We start from the raw sequence: 23,271 nt of genomic DNA, 5'->3' as shown, positions 1-23,271 counted from the left end.
ACGTAAATCAGTGCAATGACGGGTTTTTTTTCTTTAAAAGTCCAATTGTTAAGGCATAAAATACATTTTCAGTTGCACTTAAAAAAAAAAAAAAAAACTATTATGCAGTTTTGTATTGTTTACTATAGAACCAGAATTGAAATTGATAAGCTTCTTCTTCATTTGTATTATTCCTTTATTTATTTCATTCAAGATTTATTTTTAGTTAAATTGCATTGTTTTGAATAGTTTATCAAGGGATTCTTTTACAATTAAAAATAAAAGGAAAATAATACAGTATTTTCTAGTTTTTTCCCCCAAAAAATGTAAAATAAATCGCGAGAGAATCGTATCGTGAACCCAGTATCGTGAATCGAATCGTATCGGGAGTTGAGTGAATCGTTACATCCCTAGTTCATACCTATTATATGTAAATCATTCCAATGCATTTGTTATATCCATTTACGAGTACTGCTACATGTCTGCTCCATTGAATTGCTATTTTTTTATGATTGACATATTTAGGTGTGATTTATTGTCTTTTTGGTCATTAATAATCTCCCTGCATGTGTGTTTTCAATCCTGGCTTTGCTAAAATCAAGGCCGCCGCCCAGTTTTCCCTAGACTCAGAAGATGCGTCCATCATCGAGGCCACAGGCAGTTCTGCTGTTAATCGGGAGGAGCAGGAAATAGGGAGGAAAAAAATCCTCGACAGCCAGTACAAATGCTTCGAGAAGATGAATCGAGATCCACCGTACGACAAATCAGGTATTGACGCTGTCGTCTGAAACTCACAGTGTCTACCTGGACAATAAACATCTGAATATAACACTGTGTTGCAATTGATTCTTACAGGTCCCTACTGCAGTCGAAATTGGGATGGCTGGCTGTGCTGGGATGACACTCCATCGGGAACCTACACCTTCCAAAACTGTCCAAACTATTTTGATGATTTTGACCCCACAGGTTCCGTCTATTTCTGTCTTAATGCTGTGAGGAAGCCATTTTCTAAAGCTAACGGAATCTAACCATTGTTTTTTGTATTTTTAGAAAAGGCAGTGAAGTATTGTGGGGAAGACGGTCAATGGTTCCGCCATCCAGATACCAACAGAACCTGGTCCAACTACACCCTGTGCAATGAAAACACCAAAGCCAAGCTGAAGGTATCCCATTTAAAATACAATATAATCACAGTCCATACACAGCTTTTAATATTAGCTTTTAGGAATTTAGTTTTAGCTTCCTCAGAATGTTTTTTTAGGGGGTAAAGCAGAATTTTTTTTAAATCAATTTTGTAATTACTATTATATTCACAATTATTTATCATGTTAGGGAAAAAAAATCACTGTTTTTATAACACTACTTTAAAAAAAAAAAAACTATATGTGTACAGTTTACAGAGCAAAATGACACTTTAAATAAGAATTATAATAAAAAATTAAAAAATACAAATCAACTAAATACTTCAAAAAGCACCAAAGACTAACTGAATGAATACACTATTACAGAGTACAGAGTCCATATTTCAAATGTAAGAATTGCTGACGATCGGGTTAATTTAATTGTGGCAACCAAAATTTGATTAATTGTGCAGGCCTAGTTTTATATCATACATGCATTGCTGATTATACAAATTGTGCAGCATCTATTCTACCCCATGATCATTTGCCTTTAGTGCGCCACTTAAAAGGTACTAGCATATACCACGGAAACAAAACTGACTTTTAAGAGGATGTACAAGATAATATTGTAAAATATTACAGTCAAACTAGTTTATTATTATAAGTCTAACTTAAAAAAATACTGAATATGACAACTGTTAAATTGCACTATACATTTTTTGTCCAAAGTCGTAATAATCACTTGCTCCTGGTAATGAACTGACTAATGTCATGCACACAGGGAAAGTATGGCCCTGAGTCAAACAGACAGCATCTATTAAAACCATCAAGCATTGGACCTCAGGCAGCAGGCTTCTAATAGCCCCGTTTGGACATCAGCACATTAACTAACCTTTTAGCACCAACAGCTTTAGGCACTAGAAATTCTGCTGGACAAATCCGCATCATGCAAAAATAGATCATGAGCTCATTCAAGTATTTCACCAAAAAGGACACAAGCAATACAAAACTAACTTTTTTTTCTTAGCTATTTGCCAACAGTACATTACAACCCCTATGATTGGTTAACACCACATTTTGTTATGTATTTAGTTAGTTAGAGCGCTACTTATTTTCTTAACATAATTTAGTAGTTGTTAATTTCTTAGTCAGCATTTCACATTCCTATACAAGTGTGTGCGTGTGGAAGACAAAGGCTATTGGAAGTGTTTTTTTTTTTCCTTCGAACGCAAACAGAAAAGTAAGGTTTTGTGATTTATATTAGAGATCAGATGAATATTCTTTGCTTTAGAAAAATACCTCCTGTTTCATATTAAGCGCTGTTTGTTTTCTTTTCTGTTTTTTACATATGCGCCATAATAAAACTTTAGAACCTTATTTCGTCTCAGAAACATTATTCTTACATTTCTCTGTGATCTCCTTACAGTCGGCGTACATCCTGTTTTACATGGCCATTGTGGGTCACGCTCTGTCCATTGCCTCCCTGCTTATCTCTCTGGCTATCTTCTTCTACTTCAGGTATGAATTCTATACCACAAACCTGTCCTACACTTGAATCATCTCTGTAGGTCCATAAATCAGTCGCTACAGGATTTCGCGATCGCAACTATTAACGCAAAATCAAGCTCTTTTTTTAGTATAACAAACGAATAACTTTTTGGTTGACAAATAATCGTTGACTCATCGTGATTTCGATTATTTTTTCTATAATCAAGCAGAGCTATAACCAACTCCACATCCCATAATGCAATGTTTTTGAAGATTCCAATAGTGTTTGACGTTTTCGGAAACAGTGGAGATGAACTCATACTTTCGAGTGGCACTTTAACATTTTACATCTTTCAAGCAAATGTTCTTTGATTTATTGATCTATGAGCCATAACAAGTTTAGTATGAAGCGGCTTTAAACAATTTTTTTTTTGGTTTTTTATTTTTTTGAAGTAGATCTAACAAGAATTTAGACGCCCCCAAAAATATTACTCTGTAAATCAACCCTCAAATAGCACATACTTACTATTAGGATTTGTGTATTTTAAAGTAGCGTTACAGAGTGGAGCAATGATTCCATCAGCTTGTTCATAAATCAGTCTAAACCACTGAGGTGAAAACTGTTCTCCTCCCTGGTCATTGTTCTCAATAGAGCTTCACTCGGTTTAACTAATCCCCAACGTAACCAATGCCAATTTCATGCCAACTTCATTTCATGGATATTTAAATTCTGCTCTTGGTGGCTGAGATGTTCATCCCCTGAACAGGAGCTCCGTGCACCTCAGTGCATAGGTTAATCCCAATGTAGTGCATAATTACTGAGGAAAAAGGAGTGTGCACTCAGGTGAGAATTCTGTTTAAATTCAATTAGACAAGACTAGATGATGACAGAAAAAAAAAAAAAAAAACGAGGGGAGACGATGTGTAGTTGTGCAGAAACGATGAGGTTTTCTTCTCCGTGAGATTTAAGTTACTTTCTGAAACTAAGTCAAATTGAGCTTTGAAAGACAGGGTTGGCGTCAGTTAAAATTGCAATCGTGTAATTGATAAATTACAATTATGGCGTAATTGTATTTTAAAAAATCTGTTGCTGCCATAGTCATAATAAAATTTGTAATTGAGTTTAGATTATTTTAATTGCCATGAAACGCAAAACTGTACAGTTCTACAACAATTATTATTATTATTATTATTATTATTATTATTATTATTATTATTTGTATTGCTTTTAATACTCACAATGCATGGTCGACAATACACAACATGTTTTTTTTTTTCCTTTTCCACCCAAGTTCCCTACATCCTGCCCACCCCCCACCCCCCACCCCATGCCACACATCTCCAAACCCAGACAAAACACGGAAATCTAACTGAATAAATAAATATAGCACAACAACAGCAACATTATAAGTGTCGACAGATACATAAAACAACATCTTCTTCTTAAAGACACTCTACCTAGTCTCCAACCTTGTGTATGTAACAATGTTGTTAACAATTATTAAAATATGTTTCCTATCAAGCTTTCCCACATTTTACCATTCAAAATAAATTGAAATCTAGGTGTACACTAACATAAAAAAGGCTCAGACGCCCACACCAAAAATATTAAAACCTATATTTTCATTGATTTAGGAAGCCTAAGAAGGTAACCAATTGATAGGAAAGAAATTAGATGATATATATTTGTTTTTAGTGTATTTTACAGATTATTTTGAACCTGTTAACAGAAAGCTAACACACAAGAGGTGTTTTATTTCAGGCTCAGTGATTGTGATTAATTGTATTTTAACTTGAGTAATTGCAATAGACTTTCTGAGGATACAAAATAATTGTAATTTAAAAAAACGCTGGTCACTGTGATCGTAATTAAACATGGGTAATTGAAACATAATTTTAACTGAAGAATGCAATCGACCCCAACCCTGTTGAAGGAAATACTCCTCGGGTTTCTTGAGCGGTTGCTATGTTGGCCCTGCAGTCGTCTGCTGCAGTGATGTATCACAGTGGGCTGAAAGCTGCTTACCTCCTAACCCAGTCACTAGCCAGAACCATGTGAGAGGTCATCAGCGTGCTCGGCTGCTGCAAACTTTTAAACACACTCATAAATCCCGAGGCCAAGTTCAGGGCAGGTGAATGACTACAAGCCCTCTGACCTGCTCCTAACTCAGCTATAAAGCACTTCATACAGTCCATCTGTGAGCCATCACACAAAGCCTTCAACAGTTTTATAGAGCACCAATGTTTACCTTTAGCTTTATCTTGATGTATTTACAGCTCGAGCACTTAAAATACTGCAGTCCTCCACATTATGAGCTCCAGATGTGTGACTTTCAGAAGAATCTGATGGAGTTTAAGCTGTTCCACGCTGGTATTTACAGCTCATCATTAACAAGGCTACGTCTCTACGATAAAAAAAGTACTTCATTTTGATGTGGAAAAAAGGAAAAAAGGGGCTGCGTAATGTCAGTGTCCAAGAACGTCATCATCGATGACAGTCCGGACAGCGTTCAGATCAGGATTTAGCCTGTCTTACATCCCAACTCATACAGTATAAACACTGCTTATATTTAAGCTTTCATTAGCTTTCCCTTTTATGTTTTGTTCCTTTTAAAGACATTTGAATGAGAGCTTTAAGTGCACTTGTTTGGTATTTTCCATTGCTGGAGAAAATGGAGTTCTCCCAGGGGCTTTTTGTGACTAAACAACAACACGGGGTTCATTGAGAGCTACTGCGGTGTAAAAGACTCCTTTAACTACAGAAATCCAATTATTCAAAGCTACATCGTATAAATTAATTTACCACAGCGATCCATTCAACAGTAAGAGCTCCCTAGGCTGCTGTTGCTTTGCTTCCAGCGGAGAAATGAAGCCCGTTTACTATTCGCTGACAATGAAGGTGCTTCTAGAATGTATAGAGGGGTGTACAACCTACCCACCTACCGTGATTTGTATGTGTATATACAATTTATGTTTATGTAGTTTAAATAGTTATTTTTCCCTTATGTAAATTTGTATTACCGTATTTTTTGGACTATAAGGCGCACTTAAAATCCTTTAATTTTCTCAAAAATCGACAGTGCGCCTTATAATCAGGTGCGCCTTATATATGAAATGAACTACTGTGCTTCAACATACTGAACTGAAAAAGTGAGTGTATTGTTCTGTATTTTATGTGTTAAACCTGAACAATGTTGAGAATTATTGTTAATGAGTTGAATAAAGTTTGACTTATCTGACTATTTTATTTCGCTTAATGCGTCTTAATAAAAATATAATAATAATATAATAATAATAATAATAATAATAATAATAATAATAATAATAATATATAATAATAACAAACCAGTGCGCCTTATATCCGGTGCGCCTTATAATCCGGTGCGCCTTATAGTCCGAAAATACGGTAATGATAAGTGTAAACAGCTAACTTACCTGATTTTTTGACCTAGCTAAGGCCAACAATAATTTGGTTAAAAAACGTGTTAATATGTATTATATACAGTATGTACTGCTTTGACTTTTCTTTTAATTATGAGTCATTTTGTCTGTTTATGTGGTATATCCTTATTTTTACGTGTTTTTGGAGTTCTTTTCTGTGTATTTGTTGCTCTATTTGTGAGTTTTTGGAGTCATTTTCAGTGTTTTTCTTGTTATTTTGTGAATTCCTTTGAGTCAAGTTTTCTGTGTATTTAAGCGAGCTTAATAATTGATGTCATCATTTAGATTGTTCCATATTCCGACACCCTGAACTGAAATGCACCTTTCTTCTGTATCTGTTCTCAATTTTGTGTGTTTTTTTTTTAATATATGTATTCGTCACTATAGAAGCTACAGTAGCTTATCTGCTTTTTTTTGACGTAGTTAAGGCCAACATTAATATGGTTAAAAAAATCCTATCTTAACCCATTAACACGTTAATGGGTTAAGATACGCTGATAATAATAATAATAATAATAATAATAATAATAATAATAATATCCAATATGATTATTTAAACGTCTTACTGTTCAAAATTGCATAACAAACTGTCTAATCCGCACTAGCTTCATTGGCTGCTCCATGAGCCACCATTGCTGTAAAAAACGAACCATTTAAGTGAACAGAGTTGTCGCAACTCACTCTCTATACAACTCTGAACCTACCCAAAGCATTTTACCCCCATTTTAGGGCCAAATTTCTCCATCTCTGTTCCTTTATCACGTGGCTTTTTTTCTTTAACTGATAAGGAAAGTTGTTTCATTTATTGTGTATCTGGCCAAGTTACCAAAACATCAGTTGTGGCCCAAACAGGAGTCTAAGCTGCCAAAGGATTACCCTCCACAAGAACCTGTTCTGCTCCTACGTGTTGAACTCAGCTCTCACCATCATCTACCTCGTTGCTGTGGTCAACAACCCTGAACTGGTCGACAGAAACCCAGTGAGTAGATACTTTACTGACATCAAATGTTCATGGCTTGTATGAGATTTGCTCAACTCGGTTGTTTTTTTTAAATACATATGTGGACTAATAGCTTTGTATGGCAGTGAGGCTTCAAACATGGGTTTGAGTCTCATTATTTATTATTTTTTTAGTTATTTTTCCATTTTTATTGTGTTTTTTTTTCTCTTTGTACGTATTCAACAGTGCTTTAAGCATTGTCTTTATTTTCCAGTAATTGTTTTATTGTGTTTATTGGTGTCACTATGTACAGCACTTTGTACCCCTGAGTTTATTTAAAGTGCTTTATAAATATAGTTGGATTTAACAAACATCTGTTATCTTATACAAACCTTACAGAAAGTAATGGTTACACTATTCTATCCTTTTTATAGACAAATCCTTCAAATAATGTTGTATTTATTATTAATTTTAATTCAACTTAATGATGTCATGTAATTCCTTTCTCTCTGGCATTTTCTTATTCCTTCAACTCCTTATTCAGATTCTGAGGTATGCTAAGATCTGATAACATGTGGGCATTTATCTCTTTCTAAGGAATGCTTTGCTGGACCAACACTAATACTGTTGCCTTTTTGGAAATCAGTAACATTATATCTTGCAAACCTGATGCACCATTGCTTTTGCAACATTTGCAAACTCCCAAAAATGATCAGAAGTCAAAAGAATCGCATTCAGGTTCTCCAGGTAATAATAACAATATTAAAAAAAATATGAACAATGAGTGTTGCCTAAAAATACATCGCAGACACCAAGACTCTAAAAACAAACTGTCTTCTGTTTTAATGTGTAAATGTATGAAGGAAAAACAGCATGAGATCAAAGTCTCACTCAGCACTAACAGTCAGAAGCTGGTTCACATTAAATCTATTTCCTTTGAGCTGAAGCATCTCCTTCGCTTGACGAATTACTGGAAACACTGGGGCCTCTGCAGAAGCTTTCTTTCTACTGCTGCTTCTTTTCATACATACATCAAATCTGCCAGCTCACCCAACACTAACTGCATTTAGAAATCAGACCAGAGTGGAAGTATTGCAAGTATTCTCACACTGGCTTCTAGTCAACCTCTGTGTGGTCACTGTAAGAAAAGTCACTGAGTTATCTTGTGTATGGGCCGTCAATTGTAAAGTTGCGCTAAAATAAACAGCAACTTTTTGCCACATTAGCAACAAACCACTTTTTTGAAAAAAATGTGATTTTTTTTTTAACATTACTTTTGACCAGATTTACAGCAAATAACATTTAGATTTAGATTTAACATTTAACATTATTTAATACTTAGATTTAACATTTAATATTGTTTAATATTTAGATTTAACATTTAGATTTAGATTTAAATGTACATTCAGATGTAACATTCAGATGTAACATTTAGACAATTAGATTTATGTTACATTAAGATTTAACGTTTATGTTTAATATTTAACATTTAGATTTAAATTTAACATTTAGATTCAACATTTAGATTTAGATTTAACATTTAGATTCAACATTTAGATTTAGATTTAATATTTAACATTTAGATTTAACATTTCTATTTAAATGTAACATTTAAGATTTAACATTTAGGTTTAGATTTAGATTAATATTTAACCTTTAGATTTAAGCTTTACATTGAGCAGTTATATTTTATATTCAACATTTAGATTTAACATTTAGATTTAAATTTAACATTTAGATTTAAATTTAACATTTTGATTTAAATTTAACATTTTGATTTAAATTTAACATTTAGATTTAACATTGACATCATATTTTCATGCGAAAAAAAAACATCACAAAATTACCATATGTTTTTTTAAACGCTGTTTGTTGCTAAATGTGGCAAAAGTTGCTGTTTTTTTTAGCTTGCACAACTTTACAATAGGAGCCCCATTCATGTGCAGCATTCGTTACCATGGCTATACTGTAGTTACCAAAACAAAAATGTGTCACAAACACCAGTTGTTGCAATTCATGCATCTCAGTAAGGAAGCATGTTGAAACCTCCTACTCTCTTCCCCGTCCTGGTGCTTTAGAAATGGTGGAACAAATTTGCAGAGAGGAAAGAAGGTCTGGGTTTATCTGCCAGCACGAGGAGGGGAGAAATAAGCCGAGGCTTGTGTGCCAAAGCTGTGAAGACGCTGTGAACATGAAAATCATCTCCAGAAGTTGATCTACAAGCCAATTTACAGTAGCTGCAGTCCAGAAAGTGACCAGACTCTCCAACACAAATTAAAAAGCACTAATGCTAAACCTCTTCTGCAGTGCTGCAGATTCCTCAGGCAGGAGGGGAAACAGAAAAGATGAGACTCAAACATGTGGTTAAGATGTTAAAATGAAGAGAAAACACAAAGCAATAGCAACGGTGGTATATGTGAGGCAGGAAATCAAATGATGTGTGAGGTGTATGTCTCATTTACTGAAAGAAAAACCTGGATTGGGTTCTCTACTTTTAAGTAGAAGCAGTAAATTTAAAATCACTATAAAAACAGGAGATTAAAAAAAAAAAGCCAAGGAAAATTTCAACTTACAGCTAGAAATACAGTGTAGTGGGCGTTTTCCCCACAAAGATATTTAATATTCGGATTTTCATTTCCTTCAAAATTAAACCACAAGTAGGTGTCGTTGATTTCCACGACTGTTCAAACTGTTAAGCAAAATGTATGATCTAGGACAGGGGTTCTCAACTGGTCTCACCCTGGGACCCACATGAAAGACATTAAGTATTTATTCATTTTTGACCAGCTGTTCGTGACCCACAATACAAGTCCGCGACCCACTTTTGGGTCGCGACCCACCAGTTGAGAATTGCTGATCTAGGACACTTGAAGATTACTTCAAGTTTAAAAGTTATGTTTAAAATGTTACTACTGGCGAGTGTTTCAACAATGCAAACTTTTCTCAATAAAGTGAACGATAACGATAGCCAGCTGTGATAATAAGAGCAATGTGTGAAATGATGTCCTCAGCACACCATAACTGTCTATAGTTAGTAGACTGTGGATAAGTGAGAACAATCTAATGACTTAATTGCCGATTTCTCGACTCGTGACTGTAATAGAAAATATAAAGAATGAGGCTGCAATGCTGCGTCATAAAAGTGAGTAAAAGCATTTTAAACATTGTTCTGTAAAACATAAATATACGATAAAATCTTCCCTTTGTGGTTTTAATCTTAATCTCTTTCACACATTAAAAGCTACACAATTACTAAACACTGCATCCAGTTTTGTCCATCCATTTATTTCATAAACTAAAAGGTTTTTAAGCAAGTTGCTGAGTGCTGCAGTTTCACAGTTTACATTGCCATCACTTGGCAACAGTTGTGCCAGCTGTTGAAAAGTTTACTGACCAAATATGAAGTTGATCAACCATACCCTGTGGGCTCCTTGATCATGCGCTATACACACTTTATCTTGTGCATAGCGGGGGTGTGCTGGTGCCTCTCCAAGCTCACATCTGTCACATCTGGCAAAAAGCAGCTGAACTCTGGATGCCTCGTCTGTGGCATGGCCAACACTTATAGACGCACCGCCACACATTCACTCCTACAGGCAGTCACACAGAAAGATCACAGGTGTGAAAATATATATGGCAACCGTACTTGGTTCTATGCTTAGGCCATTGATTGGTATGTCACTGATGTCACACCAGCACTGCATTACTTCTAACTTCAACTCATTATTAACGCTACCCAAATATGGACGCTAACTGAGTTTTCTATTTTTTATTTATTTTTTGTTGTCTTTTGCCTTGTCGCGATAAGGCCTGCAGGGATGGACTACTTTAGACGCACATACAGTACGTTGTGTATATACAGCAAAGATGGGCACCTTCTATCACAGCGGGGCCACAAAAATGTTAGAGTTTGATCCGAGGGCCACATTATCAACATTCATGTCAGCATTTAGAATAATGACCAACCTGAGCATTAATACAAGCCTGAAAAAAAACAAATTTTATGTGTTTTTCAAGTCATTTGTGTTTTTTTAGCCATTTTATGTTTTTGTATATTTTCGTGTATCTTTGAAGTCCTTTTGTATTTTGTAGTCGTTTTTTGTGTTTAAGTGGTTGTTTAGTGTGTCTTTGTTGTCATGTTGTGTGTTTTAGCATTATTTTTTTATTGTTTTTTTTTTTATCTTTTTGTGTTTTTGTTGTTACTTTTTCTACTTTTCTTGACATCTTGTGCATTTTGCTGTTTTTCTCCGTGTTTCTAGAGTTTTGTGTACTATGTTCTTCTTCGTATGACTTCCAACTTCACGAATCACAATTTTGTTTTGGGGGCCGCACAAAATTAGACTGAGGGCCACCAGTTACCTATGTCTGATATACAGTATATACCAATATGTATACACGGCTGTTGTCACCTTGCCAACTAAACAATATTTCTATGGCATGTGGAAATAGAGGCTCAACTAAAATAGCAAAGAACTGTAAACTAGTCTGAAGTTACAGTAACACAGGGATGTACTGAAGAAGCAATGGCAAATAAAATCAAAATAAAAGTGGCAGCAATATTCCCACTGCCCCATGTTCACCACAGAGCAGGAGAATAAAAGAAAAGTTGCCAGACCAATGAATGACAAATAAGTGAGTACTGAAGTGACATGCCCTGTGCCACAGAAAGTAAATCCTGGACAAGCCCCCAATATTAGGGCACTAACTAAGCCCTAAAACAGGGGTTTTCAAGTGGTATTTCATTAATTAAGGATGAACAGTTATAATAGACATATTAATCAAGACAGAAGGGACTGGAGACTCTGTCCAAAAGAAGGGGGGCGGACGCTGGGTCAACCCCACATAGGGCCGTCACACCCAGCACCCAATCACTAGCGACTAAAAGATAAAAACCCTAAACAAACATCAAAATAAACACACAAATAGTATATAGCGCTTTTTAGACTCAAAGCACATTACAGAAACAATTATTCACTCAAACCAATCATACTGGTGGTGGTAAGCTACATTGCAGCCACAGCTGCCCTTGGGCACAATGACAGAAGTGTGGCTGCCATATCGTACCTACGGCCCCTCTGACCACCACCAACATTCACGCACAATTCATACAAGGCAATGAGAGTAAAGTGCCTTGCCCAAGGACACAATGACAATGACTTGGATAGAGTACCCCAACCCTTTGGTTATTGGACAAACCCACTCTACCATTGAGCCACAGTTTTGCCCTATGAAACCAGTACTAGCAGCAGTGTTCAGCCCAAACTAAAACAACACATTAAAATGGAGGCGGAACCTCTCTCCATGTCTGCTGAGGGTTGGCTTTTTATACGAGTCCTCCTCCCTCTCCACCTGATTGCTGATCTGAATCAGGTGTTTAGCTGAGAGAGGGAGGAGGTAGGGAAGCCAAAGATGCCAGAACGCACCAACCGTCACCAGGTGTGAGAAACAGAAAACTAATAATCAAATCTTCATCCACTAGAAAGGAAAGATAAACCTTCCCCTCCTGCATTCCAGAAAGGCTAAACCATGCAATGATTTTTTTCCCCCCATCGTTTCGAAACCCTTTTAGATCGGTGTCGTCTCCTGCTGAGAGGTTATTGGAAGTGCAGATTCTCGATCGATAAAGCAGATGTTCTTTTCTTTACTTGATAACTAAAAGCTGTTCCCTCTGTTATTGTTGCCCTTTCTGTAGGTTGGTGTAAGGTTTTGCACTTCTTTCACATGTATATGTTGGGCTGCAACTATTTCTGGATGCTGTGTGAGGGCATCTACCTGCACACACTCATTGTGGTTGCCGTGTTTGCAGAGGAGCAGCACCTGCACTGGTACTACCTCCTGGGCTGGGGTGAGTCCTGTGCACTTTGTACAAGTTCTCACTCTTCATACTGTGTCCTTTAAAAACAAAAAGGATTCTTTTTTGGAGTGCATCACTGCTAAAAGCTCTCAGGTTGGGCAATTGGAAATGATGGATCCATAGTAGCACTTTACTTTGTGCATGGCATTATAGTGTCCTTGTCGAGTCTAGTCTAGCAGCTACTCTGTTTTTTTGCCTCACCTTGTTTGAAACTAGAACATAATGGCTACAGTCTTACGAGGCAATGAGATCTAATGGATGGTCATCATTTAAATGTCCAAATTACCCTTTAACTGGAGGAAGGTCAGTTTTCGGCTTTTCTGTAGCTGATGCCAGCTTGCCTCACTGGTGCATCAAAATGGGCTGCACACACATTTCGACTGTTTATATGAAAAAGAAAAAATGGGGAAAACTGAGCCAAGTTTCCTTCAGATCTCTAAACAGAACGTCTAATATAACTGAATGATGTGGTCATGCTGCTTTGTCAACCCGAGAATAAAGTTATTGGAAGATCTGCAGGAATAAGGTTAAAACACAGTTTTACCAAATTAGGTACGAGCCAATATTTACACAGACGTGATTTATGAAATGAGGAAGTTTAAGATCTTCAAAGGAAAGACCAGCCTAGCTTCAATTGTTGCATAAATGAAAAATGGATTTCCCTTGACTTCACTCAAGTCCTCACATTGCTGCTATATTTTCATGTCCAAGGCTTTCCTCTTGTGCCTGTATCCATTCACGCAGTGGCGAGAAAGAAGTATTTTGATGACAAGTGAGTAATGATCAAAAAACCTCTGTGGTTTAAACAAAAGATGTTAGGATTAGATTTCAACTGTGTGTGGTAAAATGGGAGCAAGCAGTTCTGAATGATGGGTTTTTCCTTCTGTAGCTGTTGGATGAGTGTAGAGACCCATCTGCTCTACGCCGTTCATGGCCCCATAGTCGCAGCACTACTGGTAAGTCTCCACATTCTCAGTTTCAGGCTGGGCAAAGCAAGTTTTTCTCATGAATTAAATGTATTTACCGACAGCAAAGTCTTACGTTTGTTTTATTCTTTGCAGGTGAACCTCTTCTTTCTACTAAATATGTATCCGAGTGTTGGTTACCAAGTTGAGAGACACACATCGGGCAGAGTCCAACATGTACATGAAGGCAGTGAGGGCCACCCTGATCCTGGTGCCGCTGCTGGAATACAGTTTGTCATTATTCCATGGAGACCGGAGAACAGGCTGGCGGGGGAAGTCTACGAGTACAATCATGCACATACTCATGCACTAACAGGTACGCGGTTTGGCTCCACTTTTCACAATAGGGGGCTGGACAGAAATTCCCAAAAGGCAAAACTGCCAGAAATTTGTTTTACTTTCTACTACTACTCCTTTATAGTTGTCAAAATCGATTGGATTTCAAAGCCTATTGCCCCCATTTATACTGCACGACACCTAAATAAACTAAACCAAACCATAAGAAAATAGGCAGTAAAATCAATTATTTACCTTTTGACTTGATCTGGACTCTATAGCACATAGACATTGATGTTTTCTTCTCTATGAATTGCTACAAAGATGAATGTTGAAGTCACAGCTTGTTTGTTTTCTTTCTCAGGGTTTACTGGTGGCCACAATTTTCTGCTTCTTCAACGGCGAGGTAAGACTCTTAGTACTGCCTACATATGAAAAAGAATGCTCCTTTTTAAACCCTCTCTTTTACTGGCAATGTGATCTATGATGTGAGATTCAAGAAAAGTGTGTTATATATGATGTATGACAGAATAAGGCCCTATGACTTTATGTGGCTGGACAATATTCAATTATCTCAAATATTTCATTTAGAGTAAATGGAACACTGTGCCATATCTGACATGATAGGTTTGTAATTTTGACTGGAAAATGTCATCCTAACAAAGGTTATACTGGGAGCCGTTGAGCTATGGAGGAAAAATACACCATGTTAGCGACATTTTATCTGAGACTTACTGTACATCTGGTGAAGCATTCTTTATGTTTTAGTTTCCCAGGAAAACTTGAATCTTAGATCATTTTAGGAACAACATCATCCAACATGGACTAATAGTTTTGCTGTTGCTCTGAGTAAATTAGTCGTAACCCTGTAACAGGTAATAAAGCTCCACTGCTCAGTGGTGCTGCTGCAGCAGTAAACAGTGCAGGGTCATCTGAGGTGGGCAGTAAGTCTCGCTTTATTAATGACTGTGTGGTTTCAAAGCTGGACGGGAAACTGACTCGCTATTCAAGTCCCTCTGTTTTCCTTTTCAATCTCTGTCTGCAGCTGTTTGACCGTGAGCATCTTTGACTTCACACTCAAACACTCCATTAAACTAAAGAGTCGCATGTTTGTGAACTCCCCAAACCTTTATTCCACTCTGCAGAATTACTGCGAGGGTTGTATATAATCTCCCTGCGCTTACACATTAATTATTCGGATAATTCGGACACTGAGAGAAACTTGTGTCGAGAGAGCGTATAGAAAGACTGATAACTATTCCTGTTTTGAGATGCTTTGTAACTTCATCCATTCATCAACCCAACAGAGTTGATAGAGCTCCTAAAACTCCTAGGACATCTTGACCCTGGCCAACAGTGTGGGTGTGTTCCTGTGAGCTGAGCCTATTGGTTCAAACTTTCTCTTTAATAGTCTGGCATAGATCTTACTAGGAAGTCAAAAAGCAAAAGTTAATGCCAGAAAGTTTCTTGCTCTTGTATTGCATCAGATTCCAGTCAAAAGCCACAGTGTATGTTGTCTATGCCAGTGTTTCTCAAATGGGGGTACGCAACGGCCCAACAGGGGGTACAAGAGAGAGAGTGAGAGAGAGGGTGATGAAAATGAACAAATACAGTGTCAGTTTTGGTCCCACCACAGTCGAGATATGAGAAAAATAAATCTATTCAGCCACTAAATCAATGTTTTTCAACCTTGGGGTCGGGACCCCATGTGAGGTCACCTGGAGTTTGAAAGGGGTCGTCCATTTCAGAAAAACTAAAATGGATATTTGAGATTTCGTAATTATTATAAAAAAACATAAAACACAATCTTAAACAACTGTGTTTCTATACTTTCACTTTGTGAATCTTGTTAAACTAAAATGCAGTTGAAAATAAATAAAAAAGCACAACTCAAAAATAAAATTAAATAGTTTTCTAAGCAAAATGTTGGAGTCGGACAAAGGGGGTACTTGGATTCAGAAATAAGGGAAAGGTGGTACTTGAGCCAAAGAGTTTGAGAACCACTGGTCTATACAGTATTGCTGAGTCACACAAGGTTCAAGGCTTTATACATGCATTACATAAAACCCTGAGACCATTCCAAACAAGGTGATTTTTAGTTACATTGTTGACCTCCAGCAGGAAAACAATGCTGAACCTTTAATTACCAAGCATTGTTGGTTTCAAGAGCTGTAAAATGTTGCATCTACCTCCTGATGATGGACTACGGCCTCATAGGCCACGGTTACATGATGTGTTTTTAATTCTGATTAATTATTCTGAATTAAATTATTCGGTATTAAAGTGTTCTGCTTCGTGTTTACATGGAAATTGTAATTCCGAATTGTGGTTTACGTGGTGAGGTCAGAACAGGGAAACTGACTCTTGTGTTGCTGAGCTGTTTGCATGAATCAAACAGGACTTGAATTGGATGTTATCGTTTATGACAGATTGTTGAAAAAAAGAACCTTCATAAAAAAAAAGAATGATTTAATAAAAACAAAAAATATATTGTTACAAACCTTTATGTTTCTTAGAAAAGAGCGCAGATTATTCCAAACTGATTTTTGTGATCTGTTGAACCTTAAAAAAAAAAAGATGTAGATGATTATTGCATGTTAAGCAGTGTTTCTTGAATCCATCCATCTTTTTTTCTGACACCTATTGGACCTCTTTCCAACCAATTACATAAATAATGACAGATGTCTACTTTCAGTTAGTTAAGCGTCACAGATTAATGCCGCATGCCCATCTGTGTCGGTGAAAACAATTACCAGCAGCCACAGCACCACCTACGTGAACTTCCTACAGAAAACCAACACGGTTTGGACTTTCAGCCTTTCCTGCTGTGACACAAAATCAAAGAAAATACCAAGCAATCATTTTCCGTCCAACGAGTCAAATGAAAGAACTTTCTGCTGTTATTTTATCTATTTTTTTTTTTGGTCTGTTGTTCAGTTGAGACATTGTGTTTCACTAAAACTTGCGAGCAATTTCTAGCTTTTTTTTTTTTGGTGGTTGTATGTTTTACAGATGATAAAATGAAAGTAAAAAAAAAAAAGGACAAAAGTGTCATTCGAAAGATTTAGTTTGTGTATAACACATTGCATACACAAAGTGAAACATTCAGACAGAAATAATAAAACTATGCTCGTAGTTGTTTTTGGGTAAATGAAGAAAATGAATAAAACAGGCACATGACGAGGAGTTTTGTCACTTAAGAGTCCTTTTATCCTTTTAGTTTCTATGCAACCATGACAGACAGATTACATCAAAGGCATGAATAAACAACTTTGAACCTCAAGGGACTCACAGTAAGAATTTATGGCCGTTATGAAATATGCTTATGTGTGTTTGTAATCTCATTTGCCTGCAGTGTGACTATGACTCCAACCTCCTCGCTAAGATAATCATTGTCATTAGGTTGATTCTGATGATAGTCAAGGACAGGCAGAAAAAAACAATTATCTACTTGTTTTATTGCTCAATCCTTCAGATTTACGTGAAAGGACCAAAAAAATGCACTGCTGATTAATAGGAAATAACTGTTGTTTGACATGGTATACATTTATACATTCAGCACATTATATTTCATTCTATTCTTGGCTGCATTTATAACAAAGACAATCTAGCCAGATGCATAACATAGTTTTATTTAAAGAAGAGTGATGTTAATTCAAATTATAGCAAAAAAGTATGACCAAACAGCATCCATCCATCCATCCATCCATCCATCCATCCATCCATCCATCCATCATTCATCCATCCATCGTTGTGCCCCCTCTTATTGCCCCTTGAACACGGTTAAATGTATGATTAATTTAAGTCTACATTCATAAATAATTTAAGCTTATTGCATAGTTTCTCATTCTTTTTGAAACCGCCGACATTCTATGTCAATACACAAATGTAAAATAATCATGGGATTTTAAAAATACCACCCATTCACACAAATTCTCTCTTTTTTTTTCACATTTCACAAAAGCTTTGAAACAATGACTTTCCCTCAATAAGCTACTACTAGAAAAGGACCTAAACACTAACAATCTCATGATCTTAAGAAAGGACTTTAACCCTTTGACTTTGAGGAGCTGCATGCCGTAGAGCAGCGTTCACAAACAGGGGTACGTCTACCCCTAGGGGTACAGGAGCACATTGCAGGGGGTACTCAGAAAGATTTAACAAAATAATCAGAAAATGTTCTAAGTTCCTTTTTTGGCTTTTTTTTTTTTTTTTTTGGACTAATTCACCACAAACTAACGGCAATATTGCTGCTCTGCATCCTCACAAATTATACATTTTCTTGTAATTTATTGAAACAGGATTATTTTGTGCTGTAGAGGCAATTATATCCACTTCTGACAATAGGAGACAATAATTAGCTACGTTTTACAAAGGAGACTGTATTTACTTACTATCACATAAAAGTTGTAGATTCCACTTTAAATTCCTCACTGTTTTGAATTTGTAGATTAAGCCTTAGGGAACCAATGTATGAGACAAATTTATAGGGGTTTAGGAGAGCTTGCTGGTCCACAAATGAAAACGCATGTAAATTATGCAGAGGGTACTTGTGATATATGAAGAGGGGGTACAAATGTTTGGAAAAAAATGCGAAGGGGGGGCACGGGATGAAAAAAAGATTGGGAACCACTGCCGTAGAGCAGCGGTGGTTGATGTCACTCTATAATATATAATATATTCTGTGCAGAAGCTGGTAGTGTTTCATTGTCAGCTGAATATTTTGAACATTTTTAGCATGTGTTAAAAATGCATGAAAAAGAAGCTTAAGAGCCCAGAGAAGGTGTAAAATGAGGACGTGGGCGTTTGGTCACCCTATTTGATTTAAAAAACAGACTGGAAAATAAGAGGGTGTTTGGTCAACCTTTACAGGAAACAATGAAAGTAACACGTCTAAGGTGGAAAAGGAAAGAAGGCCAAAAGGGAAAGCAAACACAAGAAGAATGTGACATTCTTACACATAGGTGTATTAGTGAGATGATCTGTGACTACATTATTGTGACTTGGTCTACCTTTGTCAGAGTTTTCCTCCACATTATGACTTCAAGTTGCTTATTACCTCCTGAAGGCCATGACTGAGCTCTCAGAGACCTGTGGAACACACTGTCTATGTCACACGTGTCAAACTCAAGGCCCGGGGACCTAATCTGGCCCTTTAGAGCAGGGGTTCTCAACTGGTCTCACCCTGGGACCCACATTTTGCCACGGTCATTAAATTGCGACCCACTTTTTTTTCTTTTTTTTTTTAGAATTCAACTAACCAAATTTACTTTATTAAAAATACCTGTTGAACACACACACACATAATCTTTTTTAAAACATAAATCTATATATGCCTGTCAAAAGAAATTTCTTTCAAAATAAAAGAGTAGTCCAACATGAGAGACATTAAGTATTTATTTATTTTTGACCAGCTGTTCGTGACCCACCCAGTACAGGTCCGCGACCCATTTTTGGGTCACGACCCACCTGTTGAGAATCGCTGCTTTAGAGCATCCAATTCGGAACGCAGCAGAAAGCAAAAAAGTCAGAGAAACTATACATTTACTAACTAATTCAGTTGTCGATATCTCAGCGAGATAGATATCTCCACATTAATACACAAATTCAATGAAACTCCACAATATTAGCCACACTTAAATCACAACTGTCATTTTTAATCTCAAATCATTAAAATAACTATTTTTCCCAAATCCTGCAATTTTCTTAAAATTATTCCACAAGATTTCCAAAATTACATAAAAATGGGTCTAAAATCTGATAAATTGAAAGTGAAGATCCTGCAGGGACAGATATCTGTCACTTACTGCTTTGATATTATCAGTGCCAGTACATAGTTTATCATTTATACGTGGAAGTGCAAACTAGAGAAGTGGTTCTCAACCTTCTTAGCCTGTGACGCCCAAAATAAAGGTGCCATAGGCCGGGGACCCCCACTGTACCTGAAAGTGGTTGAACACAGACATTAACATTGAAGAACAGTCATGTGGAGACAGGACCATCTTTTTGGGGCCCATCCATATAAAGTCAGCAAAATTATTGTCCATTGTTCTATAAATCTGTGATAACCACATTTATTTATTTATTTATTTATCTGAATAATAGCCACTGTTATCCAGGAGGTTTATACATAGTCATCTTAAAGATGTAAATCTTTGTTTCAATCACAAATACAGTGGGTTACAAGTGACCAAAAATGGTGGAAAAAGTGGTGAAATGGGATTTTAAAAACCACAGAAATTGGTTGAAAGTGGCAAATTAGAGTGGCCGAAAAGGTTCCAAGTGTCAATATTGGAACAATTAGTAGTAAGTAGTTTAAACTGGCCACAAATGGACATGACAAATGGTGAATGTGGTTAAATTGGCCAAAATAAGCATTGATTATGATGAAAAGAGGTTAAAAGTGACAATAATTGGTCAACATATGTGACATTAGGTGGAAAAAGCGCAGAAAAGGCACTGGAATTGGATAGAGAAGTGGCAGAAATGGGAGTAATGTAGTAAAAATGCATTAAAAGGAGCAAAAATATGGCAAGAAAAAGTGAAAAGTTAAAAAAAAATATGGCAAGTTTGGTGTAGTTGCAGAAAAAGGGTAAAAAATAAGCAAAAATTTGCTGAAATTGTTAAAAAAAAAAAAAAATCTTAGTATCTTGAAGGCATCTGGCGACCCCCTCCCAGTGTCTCACGACCCCAAATAGGGTCCTGACCCAAAGGTTGAAAACCACTGCACTAGAGCACAATAATGATTGTAGATAATGATCGTAGATAAACTGCTCCGTATTTTCCCCTGAACTTAAATGAGTTTGACACCCCTTGTCCATGTGCTGTGCAGGTGCAGTCTGCTCTGAAGAGGCAGTGGATGCAGTATAAAACCCAGTGGGGTCAGCGACGAAAGGATCACTGCTCAATGCGCTCCACATCCTACACCGCCACCTCCATGACCGAGGTACCCGCCTTCATGTACCACCACGACTGCAACAACGAACACTTGAACGGGCGCCACGCTGACGATTCAGAACTGGTGGCGCTAAAATCCGGAGACACCTACGCATGAGTTTCACTGGGGATGGGGAGCAACAGTAGGAACAAAAACACTGTGGCTTGTCTGCCAGGTGAACAAACGAGGTTGGCGAACGCTGGTCGTGGTTGGGTTTGCCCTGGACGGACGGGGATTATACGATTGAGACAGATCTGCTGCTAAGCTGGCAAACGTTGTACCTTACATCGCTGTTGGAGCTGCTTTCAACAACTTATTTGGGACAAAGAGCTGCTTTTGACATGCGTCGACTTCCTGAAGCTGCTAAAGGGTGCGGGCGCTCCAAGGCTCACGCTGCTGTGGACACACACGACTGTGACAGGTGCTGTTGTTGCCAGAGGATGAAGATACTGTTGAATGTTACAATTGGTGATGATGATAGAGATAAAGGTGAAGGTAAAGACGTCATTATTTCGAACCCCACCAATACCAAAGGGTAAAGTTTGCTGGGAACAGCCGAGTCGTTTACACACGTGGTATGACACAAACACACACACTGACACACACACACAATTGGACCATAGACGACATCAACTGGATCAGGTGGAGGAAGGTTCTCCTAGATAAACTCTATAAGATGTGTACATAAATGTTTGTGTAAATGTTTTCATGGATTCCATTCCTGGATCTACAGCTTGGTCTTAAGATGCAACATTTCTGACTGTTGTGTTGATTTCACTTGTGTCAGCGCTGGGAAGCTAACTGTATACACACACACACGCGCATAGAAATCTTTTTTTTTTTTTTGCTTTTTTTAAAAAGTCAAAATATGACGTGATTATCTCATGATGTCACATTTATAACTTCTGCTTTAAAACTGTGACATTTGTTCTGACAAATTATCATAAACCCACCTTTCTATGATGAAAAAGACTCATTATACTCTAACACATGTCATTTCTATTAACGATTAGGTTTTTGTTTTGTTTTTTGCTTTTAATCTTAGATTAGACATTATATGGGATGCACTTAGGGAGCCCTGTTTTCTAACTAAGTAAAAGTAGCATCAGCTCTAAATTATTTAGACCCTAATTGGACGAAAAGTGTAACGTCATCTAATTAGCAAACTCACTTAGTGCCTGTCGCAGTGGTGACGTAGATAATTGGTGTGCGAGGCACGATTCTTAATGCAGAGCCCGCCCATGGAAACCCAACCCCCATTTCCACTGGAGCTGATGGCTTTCCACTTTAGTGTTCATTCCCACTGGGTCCGCTGCGCTGCGTGTCTGCTCCTTCCCAGCTCCGACAGTCTGGTGCCTTCTGCCAGATTTACACAGCACTTCTATTTCTGGCTGACACTGGAGCACGACGCATCAATCAGCACAGAGCAAATGAAGATAAACAGGAAGTTGAACACGTACTCCGCAATAAAATATCCAGTTACTTTTCAAAATAAAACACTTCAGATTATATTTCAAGCAACTACATCACCAAAACGTCATAATGCGCAAAACCAAAATCACATTCACTATTAGGGGTGGGAACCTCTGGGTACTTCGCGATACGATACAAAGCTCACGATATGACGATACTGTGATTGTCGATATATTGGTCAGAAATCAATCGACGATAATCTATGACGTAAGGAAAAAAACTGTTCCTGCGAACTGCGTTCTCGCGCGATTATACAGATATGGTGAGAAATCCTCTGTCTCGTGACGTCACAGCCGGAGTGCACCGTGGCGCACTCAAAACGCAACCGGTGGGGATTACCGGACAGCGGAGCAAAACCAGATCGGTGCCGTGGCGCAGCGGAGACGTATCCAGTGGAAACCCCCAGTCAGAGGGGAATTAAAAGTGCAAAACTAATGTGAGGGCACAGGATGATATGGTTCTGATCCTATTTATTAATAAACATATTTTTCCTTTGGATCAGTTAGAGAAGAATCAGCCATATGTGTGTTATAGTACGTAAGGGTAGAAAGCAGAATAAGCTACAGAGGCTCATTGTATCCACTAATGATGGTTATCATCATTCATTGATAAAAGTTTGAAGTCTTTAAAGGTTGAGGTACTTTAACTTCATTAGAGCTTACTCATGATACCCATAAGCAGATCAAAAAAGATGAATATGATATTTTTTTCGAGCACTACAATGTTTTTATTTTTCTACTGATCTATTTATCCATACGTAGATCCTGGTTCCGATGAATTAGTTGTGGTCTCGTTAA

General features: G+C 37.2%; 1 protein-coding gene across 1 annotated transcript in view; it reads left to right on the top strand.

Moving 5' to 3' along the window:
- The window catches only part of calcr (calcitonin receptor), a 57,495-nt gene extending 34,969 nt beyond the window's left edge, over nucleotides 1-22,526 (top strand). The window contains 14 exon segments of the mRNA XM_028461474.1: nucleotides 582-747; nucleotides 835-945; nucleotides 1,030-1,142; nucleotides 2,527-2,618; nucleotides 6,882-7,012; nucleotides 12,662-12,814; nucleotides 13,535-13,595; nucleotides 13,713-13,779; nucleotides 13,885-13,911; nucleotides 13,913-14,006; nucleotides 14,009-14,076; nucleotides 14,078-14,104; nucleotides 14,429-14,470; nucleotides 20,897-22,526. Coding sequence (XP_028317275.1) covers nucleotides 582-747; nucleotides 835-945; nucleotides 1,030-1,142; nucleotides 2,527-2,618; nucleotides 6,882-7,012; nucleotides 12,662-12,814; nucleotides 13,535-13,595; nucleotides 13,713-13,779; nucleotides 13,885-13,911; nucleotides 13,913-14,006; nucleotides 14,009-14,076; nucleotides 14,078-14,104; nucleotides 14,429-14,470; nucleotides 20,897-21,118 — 1,374 coding nt within the window. The 3' untranslated portion in view covers nucleotides 21,119-22,526.
- The last annotated feature ends 745 nt before the right edge of the window (nucleotides 22,527-23,271 follow it).

This window comes from Gouania willdenowi, chromosome 11 (genome assembly GCF_900634775.1).
Source record: "Gouania willdenowi chromosome 11, fGouWil2.1, whole genome shotgun sequence".
In the NCBI taxonomy this organism is placed as follows: domain Eukaryota; kingdom Metazoa; phylum Chordata; class Actinopteri; order Blenniiformes; family Gobiesocidae; genus Gouania; species Gouania willdenowi.
This window is presented reverse-complemented; position numbering and strand designations above follow the sequence as displayed.